The following is a 16,564-nucleotide window of genomic DNA, read 5'->3' on the forward strand; positions in this document are numbered from 1 at the left end:
AAACTAATTTCATTTCACGCTTTATTTAAACGCAATTATGCAGCGTACTATTTATCTCAATCGATACTACCAAGGGATCTCCAAACATGCCATTTGAATGTTACCCAATCGCCAACGATACGTTAATTTAGGTACTTGCGTAGTTCACACCTACCCTAACCACGGAAACTTGATTTTTATCCCGATTAAAAGAAAATGTAACGAGTTTCGAGAAATTCGAATCGTTGTTAATATTACGCATTATTTCGGAGAAGAGTAAACCGCATAAGTGCCCAAATTCATATCGTGGGTAAAGGAATTAATAGGTGGACAGTGAAACGATGTATAATCATATACACGACTGATACGATATAATGATATACTCGTCGGTTATTAGGCTCATTCTTTCGAAACAGCGAGGAAACACAATGCGCGATTAAACGTATGCATCCGACAAGCAGCGCCATTATCCGAGCTGCAACGATTCCTATAACACTCTACCAGATTCGTAATTGGATAAACGTACTGCGAGCAAGGATTCAATACCACGGCTAGTTGACAGAAATTCTCCGCGTACAAGACGTGGCACGTGCACGTGCATGAAATAGTTGACCACGAAATATGGCTTGGACTATTCGAAAAGTTTAACCCTTTAGATTCCGATGGCGCCATTACGACAACGTACGTAACATGCACTGCACTCAGTTAAAGTATTGTTTAAGCTAAAGTAAATTAAGTCAACGAAAGAAAACACAATTTAAGCAGGTTATAAATTTTTGTAGAAGAAAGAATACTTTTAATTTTTGGAATATAAAAGTATTTAGACTCTGTTCCAATACAGAATGATTTCACAAAAAGTCACGGCCCTAGTACATACGAAGTTCGCTCTTTACGGTAGTAAGTAGTCCAAATTAGGTTAGAATCCTCCTATCATAACGAAATTAAGAGTTCTTTTTTGAAGGTATAACTTCTCCCGACGTTCCACGTCTGAAACACCAAGTTTATTCGTCGATCTCTAGAACGTGACAAAACTTTATCAACTTCTTCTCCCTTTTACTAGCTCGATCAACTTTGAGTTTTACGAACGGTCAGTGTAATAAATGTCTCTTTCATATAGGCACCTCTGTATTTATTTGAATGGAAAGTACACGTTAAAAAATCGTTTTCTATGAAAATGTTTTATCTACGCCAAGTGGAGGGAATTCCTGGACTTCACCTACGTTATCTGTAATAATAATTACCTTTGAAAAACGACGTTTAATTATCTTTGTAAAACAAGCGTTGTGTCAGTAATTGTACTTGTCCATGCATTATGAAAGGAATAATATTAACAAAAACGACATACCGTATAATAGACTTTTCTGGTTAACGAATGGGAGGAGCTCAAACTCCTTTAGCCCCTCCTCCTTGTATCCGCAACTGCTTGTATATGCATACGTGCATCATGTTTATCGTGACTTACATCTTTTTTAACTTACGCTGAAACCAGTTAATACATAAATCCGGTGTGTGACTGTACTATTCCAACTAAAATGAGTCTTATATTCTTGCTTTTTGTAGTCATAGGATAGTAACTTAAATATAAATTTTAAAGTAGAACTTATGATGTAGCTGCGAAAATCAATACAAAGAACACGCGTAGAAGGTAGTGACTCTTATTTCACGTGAAACGGATATACATACGGGTAGATAACAGTAGCTTTTATTTCACGTGTTATAATCGGACAGAAACGAATTGTTTTCTTTCTTTTAACGTAGTCGTACTTCCCTGTTATCTTTGTAAATTAAAACGCGACTAGCATTGTGACAGTGACAGCTCTCGATCAAGGGAATCATAGAAATAGACTGTCTATTTATACAGTGATCTACCAATCAAGTTGGATCGTCTCGCAAACAAGCAGGTATTTGTTATTCCGTTCGACATTAGACAGGTTCGGATTACCGCCAAGGTTAACCAGACAAATGGGTCTGCGGATTTTTTGTTCTCCCTTTCACGGAAGGTGGTGATATTCAATGTGGGCGTTCAGCTTAGATATATTCCAAGTGAAAAATCGGATTACCCGGGGACGCTATTTTTCTCGATGCTCATTTCTCACGGAAACCGTTACTTTTTAGTATCTTCTCATTTTTCCACGTTACTCCTTACTACTTCGAATAACAGAAAACAAAACAGAGTTTACGTTTATATTTTATTTGTTATTAAATAAAAACTTCTCACATCGCCGGTTTCGAGTATCCGTCGTACGTATTAAGCATTGAATAAACGCCGCGAAAAATTACACGATGCAATAAACTTAACACTATACTTTAATTGCTGGTGTGGCCTTAAGCGTGTCTTCGACCTTTGCCTGTTATTACATTGTTCTAATAGCTGGCAATTACGGAATTAGTCCGATACGCAGTGAGAGCCGACGGCTTCCATGAATTTCACGGCTGCAACGTTAAGAAAGCTAAAAGAAGAACCTTTAATAGAATCGTACAATTCGATCGACGGTTACGAATTTTATGTAGCTACTTAAAAAAGGGTGTACGGCTACGTAAAAAATATACAGGGTGTTTGGCCAACCATGGGAAAAATTTCAGTGGGAGATTCTAGAGGCCAAAATAAGACGAAAATCAAGAATATAAATTTCTTGACTTCGTTAAAAAGTTGTTAAAAAATTAATTTAAAAAATTTCTAATTATTCTGAAAAAATTATTTTCGGTTGCAGGGGTCGATTACAATCACTTTTGGTCATTAGACATACCCCCGAAATCCTACGCATTTTCGAGAAAAAAATTCCTTACCGAAAATCTAATTTGAGGCCAGAAATGTTTGCCCGAATTTTCATGCGAATCTTTAAAACGTCATAACTCCTGAACGGATTGGACGATTTGAATGTTTAAAAAAGCAAACTACGCGTATTTTGATGGAGAATATGTTCAAATTGCAAAAATATTCGAAAAATTGGTTCTTGACCCCGCAAAATGAGAAAAACCCCATAAAAATGGTCCAATTTTCAAACAGCTATAATTTCTACAATTGTGAATATATTTCAAGGAAACTTTTTTCTGATGTAGAGCTCATAGGTACCTACAAAAAAGTATTAGACAACTTTTCTGTAGGACGCCAAACAAAACTACTAAAAATGAAAAAGGAATTTTTAAGAAAAATCGACAGGGGGTAGGTGCCTAAATTTTTCGACGAAAAAAAAAATTTTTAATTAATTCTGAAAAAATTATTTTCGGTTCCGGGGGTCAATTTCAAGCATTTTTGGTGAATAGACATACCCCCGAAATCCTACCCACTTTCTAGAAAAAAATTTGAGAAGGTTGAAATTTTTCGACGGAAAATAAAAAATTTCAAATCGTTCTAAAAAAATTATTTTTGGTTGCAGGGGTCGATTACAATCACTTTTGGTCATTAGACATACCCCCGAAATCCTACGCATTTTCGAGAAAAAAATTCAGTACGGGCGGAACTTTAAACTTTAATGACTTTTTAACGAAGCCTCCATCAACAAATTCGTATTCTTGATTTTCGTCCTATTTTGTCCTCTAGAATCTTCCATTACAATTTTTCCCAGGGGTGGCCAAACACCCTTTATAGAGAACATTTCAATGTCAACCACGTTCTTTTTAATCTGATTTTTAAGCACGAGTCGATATCTGCGTTTCCGGTTTCGTGGTGATAATCAAACGCTGTTGTTTCGCACGGGATTCGCCTGCTTCGTTATACGTCTCAAGATTCTCTTGCCAAGAAATACAATCCACAGGCGACGCAGAAAAAAAAACGATCCTATAACCGTATTAAGTTACCGCGAAAGTTTTGTCCCCATAGTAAACATAAGGCGTTCAGCGTTTAACCTTTGGAGGTCCGTTGTAAATACGTTATAATGCGCGCGAACTTCAAAATTATCTTTTGATATAAAATAATAGACGTCGTATAATTATACATTCTTTATAAATGTCATTGTAATTTTCTTAATTATATTTACCGGAGATCAAGTAACGTCGAACAATCGAAGAATATCTTTTTTATGTCAAGGAAAACATTGAGGATCGCGAAGGTCAAATGCATTTTCGTGCAATTACGATACGCGTGCAGTACCATGTCGATGGACAAAATTTATGCAACGACTAAATACGTGTTCACGTAAACACACTTGAGGCTGTGTCTCGTACTTCAGTTTCGTAGCTATTTGATACTTAGTCACTTGTGGTTACCTCGTTAGACAAATGATTTATGGAACTAAGCATCTTGCACAAATTGGTAATAACGCATACCCATACAGTTTATTTTCTAAAGTTAAGGCAAGAAAGAAGTTTTAGCTCGATGAAAATCACGGTTATGGAAAACAAAAGTTTGCCGCAGTGACATATAATTCTAAGCGTTTCACGAGGAATGTGCTTCGCGGCAATAGAGGCACGCCTAATAGCCATTGATTTTAACAGACACGTGTTCTTTGACTTAAAGACGCCTCCTTACAGAGGCGGTCTTAACGAATAGAGAACGAGTCCATTCGAGGTAATTCGAACGTGCTTATTGTTCGTAACAGGCGCATAACAGGTCGTTTGACGATGGATAAAAGGATGCATAATCGCGTCGCGAAGCTGAATGACTCGTAAAGTCGAGCCTCTCGTCCAGAATATCGGTTGCACGAATCTAAACCGAAAACGGGTCATGTTCGAGCTGCATAGGATGAGTAAACACGCCCATCGTACTAAATATCTGATGGCTTAATACGACTAATGCGATTGGAAGCTAGTGGCAGGCTCGAAAGTAATGGCGCGATCGCAAATTCTCTTGTTGTTAGTACAGGTAAAAAGTTAGCTAACGTAACATTAAAGAGTGCAATAATTTAAATTCTGTTGGGGAATTGCATATTGCACTTTACTCGTTCAATGAGAGAAAATTGTAATCTATACCTTCCCATTTCTTTTGCCAATTCCTTCCGCATGGAATGTCGCCACTGCGGGCTAATATCATTTTCCTGTCTCTCAATGCCGACCTTAACGAACCACCATACTTACGCGAACCAGTATACGTATGCACAGTACGAAACTCACAGAAATGATCGGTTATTCGTATGTAATACGTATTGATTAAATAATTATTACTCTAGCGATATTCGTAGCGTGGATTTCAAAAGCGTGTTACATCTTTTGCAATACAGGCTAAAGTAGCTTTCCATCAATGACCTCTATTGATCCGTACGAAATTGAACTTTATTTTAACATTTTCTTTATTAAATAATGTTCTTACATATTTCCAATGGATTATTACATTTTTTTTTTTTAATTATTTCATACATAATCATATTCGCTTGAAAAATTACAATATTCATACAAATTTTGTACACTAGTACGCGTAAGTCCTTAAATAATACAACTGCATCGTCCTTTAATTCACAGAAAATGTTGCGTTGGTCCTAAATCGGCTGATGTTCCATCTGGTCCAGGGTTCGATTGTTGCGCGTATTATTATGTATAGGAACCATATACAAAAAACTAATCCGAGAAATGCAAAGGCACCGTAACTGTAAAGAGAGATCGACATTAGTTCCGTAATAAAAATTTCTGTTGCCAATATAAGGGTCGAGATCGGGACATACTTCATAAACCAGGCGATAAACATTCCTAAACACACGGTCAGAAGTAAACTATAATTAGCCAGCGGTCGTAAACTCAGTCGAGGAGGGATACGTTCTTCATATCCACTGGAGAACCCATCCAGTGTTCGTTTTGGTAGCTTCACAACTTTGGTGGGTGGTTGTAAGATCTGTCGGCAAACGCTGCCGAAGAAACCACGCTGATGGTACATGTTAACTATCTTGTGTCGGTACTGTTCAAAGAATACAAATTTAAAACATCGTTATCTCACTTTTCATTACTAAAAATATTTAAAACGAATGTTAACCTTTACGTTTACGTAGGCGCAGAGTTTATAGAAATGTCTAACGAGGAAAGCACACTCGTTGCTTCTCACTGGTTGTAATTCTGGATCTCCCATATATTCAATGTATTGGCACGATTGTCTGTCTTTCTGTATTGGTACAAAGACACCTGGCTTACTTGTATCTAAGCTCGAATCCGTCTAGAAAACTAATATGTTTAAAACTATTCGAACAAAATCAAATTATCAGAGAACCGATGAATTTATTACTTGCGATTGATGGCAAAAGGATGTTGATAGGATACTCTCATGGTACTCTTGATCGGCTTCGATAGCTACTTGAGGAATGTCTTCGACTCTGATCTGTAGATATCGTATATAAGAAATAGCAGTACTTCGTTATTATATTAATATTTACCTCGAAAATTTCGATTAGTTGTTGTTGTGCGTTTGCCAGATATAGAGGAACTCGACGTCGTTCTTCTATGCTAATGTCGTCCGAAAAATAGTCTTCGTCGTTGAAGAATTCCCATATTGCTATCAAATATCGTCTATTTTTTCGCTTATTTTCCAATGCATCGATTAAGCTAGTCGCGGTTAAATGTGCTTGCTTGATTGTGCTCAATAAACATACAACCTACCATAAAAATTCCAAGATAATTAAATAATAAAAAGGTGTTATACATTTTATATACCTGAGAAGCGGTAGACATTGCAAACATTGGAATATATTGGTACGTCGGTCCCTCGAGTTCTAGAATTTGTTGTCGTACAATCGAGGCCCATTGATTTGAAGATATTCGACTCCTACTTAATCCAACGTCGTCCATGTGACTCTCTACTTCGCATATCATTTTCGATAAATAAGGTTGCGAGAACACCTATAAAATTTACTATTAAAATTAGACTGTACTTTAATCATTTTAATAACGTAATTCACGTACTTTGGTAACCCTGAACAACATTAACGCATTTTTGGGAGCTACGAGATCTGTTCTCATAAAACGCGGGAGTAATTGTTGAAATATTGCTGTGTAAGCTAACAAATTATTCACAACAAAAGGCATCCATCTGTATGCATCGTATATCTTTCCCCGTTCTTCTTCTTCTGATTTTCCTTCCTTAGTATATGATATACCAGGGAAATATCTCCATGGTTGAATAAAGCTTAACCACGCTTCAAGTATTAATCTAAATGAACTGTCTAGAGGCCAATGATATATAGCTTTCCGAAGGAACGTATAAATTTTGCCTTGTACAGAAGGCAAAATTATTCTGCGAATGAGATATATTTAGAAAATTTCGACAATTTTTATGCGTTTACCTTAATATTTGTAACTACCGTTTTAGTTCATCCATTGCACTTTTATCACCTAATGCGCTATTTGCAAATTCGTGTAAAGTCTTTATGAATGCTCGTACGAGGCGTATATGTTCTCCGGAGTGAATGCTATGCTGTAATTAAAATCACATGTGAATTTATGAACAGTATAAAAAAAAATTTTACGAAAAACTTACTCGACGAGGAACCGACGCAACGTACGATGAACCTAATCGTGAATTTAACTGATCCTCTTCTATATACTCTAGCCAGAAGTCGAGAAAGACTTGAACCACGGTCTCGCTTCTCCAGACTTGCGGTAAACATTGCTGTTGCGGTACAGTAGACGTAGAATTTGGAGATCCTGGCGATAATATCGATGTTCTCAACAATCGCGGAGTTTGCAATCTGTAATAATCTCTGATTAAAATTTACAACTTATTATTGAGTCTCCAAATGGTGCAATCTTGTTGATATTAGAATACCTTTTAGATTCAGGTGATTGTACTAATTTTCGTTGAGGTGTTTTCCTAATATATGGACCAATAATTGGCAAAACAGGGGAATTATCTCTAGGTAAAAAATGATATAAGTAACAATGTGCTAATTGAACATAAACTGTTTCCCAGTTGACCCAGACATTATCTTGTTGCTGAACTTGCAGCCACGGGTTTGTTAAATGATAAGCAAAGTGAAAGATATAATATTCAAAGGGATCTGTGTCAATAGTTAAGGATGTAGTCTACACAAAATTTCATTAAGTCTTCTATTAGACTTTTAAAACTGGAATAACAAAAAAGGATACTCATATTTAAAGCAGATACAACACGTGTACCCTGATCATCTCTAATTTTATCAAGATAGAATGGTGGTATAACACCTTCCTCTAGCATTGAACGTATTTTGACCTGCATTGAAGAAAAAAATCAACATAAAAATTAATGTGTTTTGCTACTATATTTACAGCAACATAAAGTTCTGACATACCGGCAAATATGACACTGGAAAATTGTATTTCAAATAACAATCTGGTAGTAACTTATAACATAGAGAGAAAACTGGTCCCTGAGGGTTAAGGAAGTTACACAGTGTTTCATGTTCTTGTGGATTTTTCTTAAAAGTGATACTGTGTAAACCCCAACCAATATTGTCAGTTGTTCCAAAAAGTGAATCTACTAATATTGGAAATACATGTTGTAACTCTGTTGTGCTGGATTCCTCTATTAATGTTGCTATTTTCTTGCACCTTTGTACCAATGGCATGTTCAAGTACCTCTGTACTCTGATCTGCATATGCAATACACAAAAACAATTTGTAAGTACACGATAACAAATGATCTTACACAAAATTCAGAAACAGTTTGTTGATTATATACATACAACAAAAATTAAAATACATTCTACAGAAAATAATGACATATAAAGTATACTTCAACACAAGAAATGCAACATGTATATTGGTTTACGTACTAGTTTATTATCAAAGTATAATACATTCAACCAAATAATAAGTATTACGAACAGTAGATCATATAATTCTAATAAAAAGGTTACTTTCCTGTCGCATTTTAAATAAGCCGGTTAGTATGTTTTAGGTTAAGTATATTTTAGGTTATGTTTTCATAACAATTCGTAAGTCGATCGTGTTAATAAACAGAAACAGTATACGTATGTAGTACCGTAGCAATATCTGTGGATGTAGCCATAATTGTATTTATTCGTGTGTACACAATTTGTTAGAAATAACATTTATACGTTTACTCGTCAACAACGGTTATTTCGCGCCACACGACAATTTAATCAAGTATCGAACACGGTACTGTCCTCTACGTAAGAAGATATTTTTAAATTTACGTCACAAAGTTCTTTGTTGCTCTAGCTTTTTAGAACAATATCATTCATTTTGAGCTACGTGCATTCGGAAGATACGAAATAAATCCAATTGGTCTTTATATAAAAACTGTTTTATTCTCATTTTCGATAAAATTAAGTACATATTCAATTTATCCATTCGCCGCTCGCACGTTGGTTCATCAAACGTTCATACCATTACAAATTTCTTATCAGTATCGATAAATGTAAAACTAAAGTTTACCGCTTCTTCTGGCCGCAAGAATAGATTCCTGGCTTATACGTGGGTAAAAATGGTACGTAATACGTCCACTTCCATCTGTAAAAAAGATAATCGGTAGAATGTTCGAAATACATATACCAAATGTAAACAAACAAGTCCTCGGTGACCTTGAGTGACCAGTTGAGTTTGATTTTACTATAGGGGGCTAATTCACGATATAGATTCGTTTACCTTCTCAAGACGTTCATTCCAAATGGAAAATCGAATGTGTTGGGCACGTATTCTCCTTGGTCTTCTTTATCGTCTGTTACGGTATTTAATTCCATCTCTTTCGACCAAGCTATGAGTCCACGTTCCTCGGCAGTGCCTTGATTTCCAAGAGAAAATGATTAAATATATTATCGTTGAAAATATATAAATAGCTGTTCAAATATATTGAAGTAGACTGTACCTGGTATGATGTTGTCCAACAAACATCCTACCACACCACCAACTAAGATGGTTGTGCTAAGTAACACGGTGATCACACCATCGGCTATATCATTTCCGGTCTGGATCACGTCCGAGTGTTTGATCATCCACTTCGACAAAACCTGAAGGAATTTATAAAGAAATTTATACAAAATCGAGATTCGAACATTGCAGAAACATTGTGGTATCGTAATGATCTTACCAACGGAAAGAAAATTGAAAATCCGAGGATGTAAAGGTTCCTCGCTGAATTTAGATTTACGTATTGTAACGCCGAGAGACCTGGAAAACGATGTTATTGTCAAAGATGCCAGTTAGAGTAATTTTTTAAAAATAAAAGTGTCTCGTTATCGCACCGAAAGCACAGATCATTCCGAACATCACGCAGAATATTCCACCGACTATGGGCTCTGGAATGATGATGAAAACGGCGCCGAATTTGCTAATTAGGCCTTGCAGTATCATGAGCGCGCACGCCCACTGAATAACTCTACGACTACCAACTTTCGTAACACCTGCAACGTTAAAAGCCATGAGTACGATGTTTCATTTTTTATAAAAATGTATTATTTACCTATGGTTCCAACATTTTCTCCAAACGTATTTGTGCCGTTTCCACTGCCCCAGAGGCCGGCCAACATGGTGCCCAAACCTTCCATACCGATACCCCGGTTAATGGCGTGAACCGGTGGCGGAGGAGCGCCTGAAAATTATATTTCAGATCTTGATCTCGACGTATATTGTCAAGGATAGTCTTCTGAGTAATTTTCAATAGGTTTTAATTAATCAGAAATTCTTTGTATTGCGTACCACACATTCTAGATGTAGTCGGATAGTAGCTGATCGATTCTACTGTACATGCCAATACCCCAGCAAGCATACCCAATACGCCAGACAGGGTTACAGTCGGCGTGCCCCACTGGCCAGGATACGGCACACGGAACCACGGAGATTGGCTGATAATTTTTATCTTACTGTCCGACCTTGCTGGATGACCGACTGGCAGAACATCGGTCACGGTTAGGATCGTACAGATTATCCACATGACTACTATTGTTAGTAGCACCTGTAGTTAATCAGCCAGTCACGAATTACTGTTAATATTAAAGTTCGCTGTTTTTTAGCTTGATGGTTAACACTGCTTAGAAATATAATAAAAATATAGTATCTGGTTTAAGTAGGGGCTGCATCCTTTAAAATGAGACCAAGTTACGCTAAGTTTAGTGCTCCTCTACATTTATAGACGAGCGTAGATTTGTGGGTTTGTTAATATTTTTACCGGGAATAGTTTGAACAGTTCGAACCACACGACTCGTATCCCTTCGCCTTTGCGGTACATCAGAATCGGGAACGGCACGTTGACAAGTATCTGGGAGTACAGTGTTAACATCAGTATCGTTCTGGAAAGTCAATAGATATAGAATTACATTTTTTTTATTACTGGGACTGCTCGTATTTAAGATACAGTAGAGTTCCGATTATCCGGAATATCCGACAGGGGTCTAAATTTTTCGGCGAAAAAAAAAAATTTCAAATCGTTCTAAAAAAATTATTTCTGATTCCGGGGGTCAATTACAATCATTTTTTGTGAATACACATACCTCCGAAATCTTATCCACTTTCGAGAAAAAAATTCTTAACCAAAAATATAATATGTAACCAGAAATGGTTCTCATGCGTATGTTTAAAAAATCATAACTCCTGAACGGATTGAAGGATTTTAATTTTTAAAAATGCAAACGACGCGGATTTTAATCAAGCATATGCAGAAATTCTAGGAATGTTCGAATCATTTTTCCTTAACCCTGTAAAGTGAGAAAATCTCCATAAAAGTTGTCCAATTTCTCGTTTTTAGCACTTTATATGTAGGTATAGTCCAGTTATCCGGGATATTTGATTTCCCGGCATTACCCCAGTTTCGAGTATGCCAGATAATTGGAATTTTACTGTAATTGTTTCAGAATCCTACCCAGCTGCGATGCCCCAATGTTGCGATGCCGCGTCAGCTGCATTTTCGAAAAGGGATAATCCAACCAGCGAGACTGTCGGTACGATCGTGAGTGGAGTTATGAATTTCAATAAATAGCCGATAATACCTGCGCAAAAAAGATACGCGACGTAGGGGAAAAAGTTTAGCGAGGGTTCTAATGAATTACAAAATTTTTGAACTGATTCGAATGAGTTTCTCGTACCTCCAAATCCGAGGACCACTTGAAACAAAGCGGACACCGCGATCGCCCCCGAGAGTTCTCTCATACGGACCTGCCATAATTCGGTACGATTCTCGGGGGACATTTCGTTCAAAATTTCTGGCGCTGGACACTTCCATTGCGGTAGATTCAACAGTGCCAGAGTTGGGACCAGAAACGATATGGTCCCTCCTTGTACCAGTGGCAATCTGCAATGGAAAGCATTAAATATTAAAATAATTATCCATTTAAAACCGTCCCTAATGTTTCATAATTTTCTGAATTTCCGGGTTGGGGACCTTCACTTGTTAGTGTTTATTATTAAACACTAGATAATTCTTTTGCTTGCACGTGATCACTAACGTGTCTCGACACATTGAAAGTCTCAAACATATTATCTCGAACGATAATCATCCCGTAATTTGTGAAATTGCGAAATTCTGCTCGCTTCGTATCGTAAAATGTAAAATAAAGATCGACAACTCATTCCCGGAACTTGTCAGGGATCGCTAACAAGCCATAAATCTTGCTAAACGAGAGTACAATGCTATTTTCTCGCAATAAACTTGCAAGACCGTCAACATAAGTTGTAGATGCGACTTATGAGTATCCGGCAAACTGTTTGTAATGTATCTATTGTTCGCCATGAATATCAAATTCATGTAAATTCGAATAACACGTCGTCTCGTTACTTTGTTAGAAAAATCACTTATCGTACGTGTAAATATAATTATTCGGAATTACTTGTAAATTGCAGTCGTACTTGTACACTGCAACGTATAATTTGCTCGTCTGGGTTGTAAAATGCAAATTAAGGTACAGATATAATTATCTGAGACGTTACCATCTTCCATTGGTACATTTATACGTTTTAAGTTACTGTAAACTTTATTGACGCACGTATAAAAATAAACCAATTTGCGTATGCACGCTGTTTTCATACTTTTGTTGCAAATATGAGCAAAGGGAATGAAGTTAGATAATTGATTAAGTACTTCATCGGACTGAGTAATTAATACGTAATAATTGATCGATTGGAATCTTATTTTCAATGATTGCTGAATTAAACAATCGTAATTGAATTCGATGAGCGCCAGCGAGATAAGTGACATCATGTACTTTTTCTTCATATTTTCGCTAACAGATTGCGAGCCATAATCGTCGTGCAACCATAAAGATGACACACGGACAAACAGCTTCAATTAAGCGTCGATTGCCGAGTTGATGGATTAAAACGATTCGTTCCATCTTTCGTAGCGAACCAAAATTGGTACAGAGTAAACATAACTGGTCCCATAAATCAGGGAAAATACATAATGAGATTGACGATGTCTACAGTGTGAATGCTTCTATCAGACTCGTTACCTGCATCCTATGACGGTCTGGAAAAATGTCACCAATCCTGTAACGAAGATCATGGTGGAGATAATGTAACTTCTGGATGGATCATCCTCGGCCATGCACAAAGCTGGCGTCAAGATGAAAGGAATGGAGACGATCGCTCCTATCATGGTCAAATAATGCTGAAAAAAACGTGTCGTATTTGTTTATCTTTTCTTTTAATTAGAAGAAGATAAAAATCGCGAAGAAAGTAAATGGAATTTGAACGCTAGACACATAAAACGATTATAATAATCTCGACCGTTGAGACTGTAACAAACATAATTGAATATCCTATCAAGATTAACGGTGAAATCTTTCGGATTACGAGTCTACGAGATTTTAATAGAGATTTGCAATTCGTTTGAAGAGCTTTCGAAGCCAAGTTCTGTGGCCAACTGGCGAAGAGTAATACCTGGAGAGCCATGAACAGGCACAGGTACCATGGTGGAACGTCGTCGATCCCGTACGTAAGATTCGTGCTCCTGTTATTGCTACTGGCGATCTTGACATCTTGCTGATCGAGGGATGAATTAAGGGATGAATCTATATTCTGAAACAACCGTAAAGCATACGCTCAGTGATATCAAGCACGCGCGCAGTGGACCAGAATCGTTTCGAATCCGTAGAGTGGCGACAAATTCGAAGCTAACTGGATCATTTACCCTATCTAAGGCCGCCTGGTTGCTCCCGAGAAATGTTTAAATTTTTCTCCTACGGTGTTGGCGATTTTTTTAATGACGTCGTAATTTTTACACGCAGGTTGCAAAGTCTCCAATTCGAGCCGCGGCAACGAGAACGCAAACCAACGTGGTAACCACCCAGAAAAACAAGAATAGATGCCAAGCTAGACAGCATCTCACGCGGCGTACAGAAAATATTTGTTATTATAATAAGAAACCGGGTTACGTAATTACGTAGGAGAACGAAATTGCCGGGAATAATTGTATCGCCATGCTCGTTAACACGGTAAAACTGCGCTGCAGCATTAACATTCAGTAAAAAGACATAATTAAAGGAAGCCGTATTAGGTAACCGATAATCGCATTTTTATGTAAATCATTTTATCAGCTTGATAGATTTACAAATCGCAACGCTTTTCTTCGTTTCGTGATTATCGACGAATCTCGTGTAACTTTATGTCGATCGCGGCACCGATTGTTATCGTTTCTCATTCAGGATTCGAAATTAATGATTTTAATTTTTCAATGAACGGAAATAAGTAAAAATCACACGAGACAAGGTCTGGCAAATACAATAGCAAAATACTCCAAACGATCTCCAATAACTTTTTCACCGTCGAAAATAACTCTTTTGTACGATGGCTTTTAGTTCATCCGTTTATGAAATGTTTTTCGCTATTAATCGTCTAGTTTACAATAAAACGTTAAACTATCGCAGTTGACGCGAACGTATTCATTGCACGAGGTAATAAAAATTGTTTGATCTACGAAGCACGTGTTAATGGTGCGCGATCGATATTTCCACGGCGTCGAAGACGAATTGTATCTCTTAATCTTGAATGTTTAATTGTGCTTGATTAATTGTATACGCGTCACCGCCGATACTCGTGCTCTTAGTGTTCTTGTGTCGATCTAAATATACTATTGTCCTTCTCAAGATCACGATCGTTCAAGTTCACGATCGAGTTTGCGTCGCGAGTCACTGTGCTTCGAGCTCCTCTGGTTAGAGGATCAGTTACACGGAATAGCTAAACGATCCAGATACGCCTAGATCGTTACTTAGAAAGACGCAACGAACAATCATTTGAATATTCGTATCGTTTCTAGTAACGAAGTTTGATCGTTTGATTCGCGATTCAGAACTTCGGTGACTGCGATGCTATTGATCTTACGATATAAATATTGCTTCGAATATAGAAATTGTACTCTCGAGTTTGTTTTTATGAACGTATCGTGACCCAAATTAATATTCATACGTTGCTACTTTGTATATAAACAAAACGTTAATTTAGATTCAAACGATACTTATAATCGTTTGAATAATTTTAATGGTATTAGGAACGCTATGAATTGAAAATTATACCACCATGAATCATTTAATAAAATTGGAGTAATTGTCGAGGACGATCCTAAACGCTTGGAAAACAGGCGTGGCTGTCAACGTGTTGATAAATTATTTACTGTTTAATGAGTTAAAGCACTCACTCCGAGCGACAGAAACGAATATTATTATTGCTTAACATTTGCAGAAATTCGATTTACATTTACCTTGCAAATATAACACCATTCCAACTACTTTGTTCTTCAGAAACAAAGTGGTAATCATTAATGATTTTCTACGGTTTCTTTTGTTTTCATGTAACTTTTTACGGAGCTATTATACCGTTGCATAGCTTTTTTTTAACGCTCAGCAAATTGTAACCGAACGTAACATTTTTTTGTTTGTCTAAGGAAATATTCTAAGCAACTTTACAGTGCATACGATTGTATGGCTATTAAAGCGACAAGATTATGAATTATGAAAGTGTTCTCGAGCAATTAAGCGCATTACGGAACCACCAATTGCTCTTAATAGTTTAGCGCATTGCTGTCTGTCGCGTAAACAAAAATCTTCCCGAAATAGATGCTTCTGGCGAACGATTACAAAAACTTTCCGTCGCGTCGTCGCTCGAGTCTTCTCAGTCACTTACCACCTCGGTCATCTCGGTCATCCCGTTCTCGTACATTTTGAAATTCACGTTTTCCGCACCCCGCGCGAAGAGAACTCTTCAAAATGTCGATCGAATCTGACGGTCCACTGCCACGAAAAGCGTCAACGATCCACGGGCAACCGTCGAAAATTTCGCGGGAGTTTCCTGCGGCGCGAACCAGACGGACATCGATCGGCGATCCACGTTAAAACGATGTTGGCGACGAACTGTGTCAATAGACGCGATCGCTCCTTAATTTATCACTAACAGCCCGTTCGAAAACATAGACGCGTTCGCTCGATAAAATTCACGTCGACTTTAGTAACGTCAAGTAAACGGAATGATCGAGCCCCGAAGTTAAAGTATCTACATCTAACTGATGATAATAGATATTGATAATACGATGCTTCCGCGCTCTGTTGATCCTCGGGGCGACATTCCATTAACTCATTGCAGTCCTATGTTGAGTAGTACTCGACATCGAATTTTGTTTCTACCGTTGTATCTATCTTTTGTAATTATATCATTTTACAAGATAAGCTTAGAAATGATCTTTAAATTAGACTGACTGTTCAAGTAGAGACCATCCCCGTTTGATAGTCAACGTTTAGATGGAAGATTG

The 16,564-nt window shown here is 37.2% G+C and overlaps 2 protein-coding genes and 1 long non-coding RNA gene across 6 annotated transcripts; all 3 read right to left on the reverse strand.

Moving 5' to 3' along the window:
- Positions 1 to 1,086: 1,086 nt before the first annotated feature.
- LOC143344894 (uncharacterized) lies at positions 1,087 to 1,815 on the reverse strand. The gene is made up of 3 exons (XR_013080170.1): positions 1,663 to 1,815; positions 1,325 to 1,458; positions 1,087 to 1,204 (listed from the first exon to the last, which is right to left on the reverse strand). It is a non-coding gene; the product is annotated as an uncharacterized LOC143344894 (long non-coding RNA).
- Positions 1,816 to 5,318: 3,503 nt separating this feature from the next.
- LOC143344887 (sphingomyelin phosphodiesterase 4) lies at positions 5,319 to 8,989 on the reverse strand. Of its 2 annotated transcripts, none has more exons than XM_076771455.1 (13): positions 8,855 to 8,989; positions 8,163 to 8,462; positions 7,981 to 8,083; positions 7,661 to 7,892; positions 7,373 to 7,595; positions 7,197 to 7,309; positions 6,799 to 7,129; positions 6,550 to 6,735; positions 6,273 to 6,491; positions 6,125 to 6,217; positions 5,879 to 6,055; positions 5,574 to 5,803; positions 5,319 to 5,498 (listed from the first exon to the last, which is right to left on the reverse strand). In XM_076771455.1, exons 1-13 carry the CDS (start codon positions 8,879 to 8,881, stop codon positions 5,363 to 5,365), a joined length of 2,370 nt encoding a protein of 789 aa, XP_076627570.1. In that variant the 5' UTR covers positions 8,882 to 8,989; the 3' UTR covers positions 5,319 to 5,362. The 2 variants fall into 2 exon arrangements, with proteins under 2 accessions (XP_076627570.1, XP_076627571.1); XM_076771456.1 differs by having other exon boundaries at positions 5,323 to 5,498; positions 7,373 to 7,583.
- A 134-nt stretch (positions 8,990 to 9,123) lies between these two features.
- On the reverse strand, positions 9,124 to 16,439 carry LOC143344890 (solute carrier family 23 member 1). 3 transcript variants are annotated; one of them, XM_076771459.1, is made up of 13 exons: positions 16,313 to 16,439; positions 13,705 to 13,842; positions 13,275 to 13,432; positions 11,913 to 12,118; positions 11,690 to 11,816; positions 11,000 to 11,120; positions 10,531 to 10,786; positions 10,295 to 10,423; positions 10,077 to 10,235; positions 9,923 to 10,002; positions 9,701 to 9,842; positions 9,481 to 9,616; positions 9,124 to 9,345 (listed from the first exon to the last, which is right to left on the reverse strand). In XM_076771459.1, exons 2-13 carry the CDS (start codon positions 13,714 to 13,716, stop codon positions 9,267 to 9,269), a joined length of 1,605 nt encoding a protein of 534 aa, XP_076627574.1. In that variant the 5' UTR covers positions 13,717 to 13,842; positions 16,313 to 16,439; the 3' UTR covers positions 9,124 to 9,266. The 3 variants fall into 3 exon arrangements, with proteins under 3 accessions (XP_076627574.1, XP_076627573.1, XP_076627575.1); XM_076771458.1 differs by lacking the exon at positions 16,313 to 16,439 and adding an exon at positions 15,943 to 16,281; XM_076771460.1 differs by lacking the exon at positions 16,313 to 16,439 and adding an exon at positions 13,955 to 14,563.
- Between the last annotated feature and the right edge of the window lie 125 nt (positions 16,440 to 16,564).

Source organism: Colletes latitarsis, chromosome 8 (genome assembly GCF_051014445.1).
Source record: "Colletes latitarsis isolate SP2378_abdomen chromosome 8, iyColLati1, whole genome shotgun sequence".
Lineage (NCBI taxonomy): Eukaryota > Metazoa > Arthropoda > Insecta > Hymenoptera > Colletidae > Colletes > Colletes latitarsis.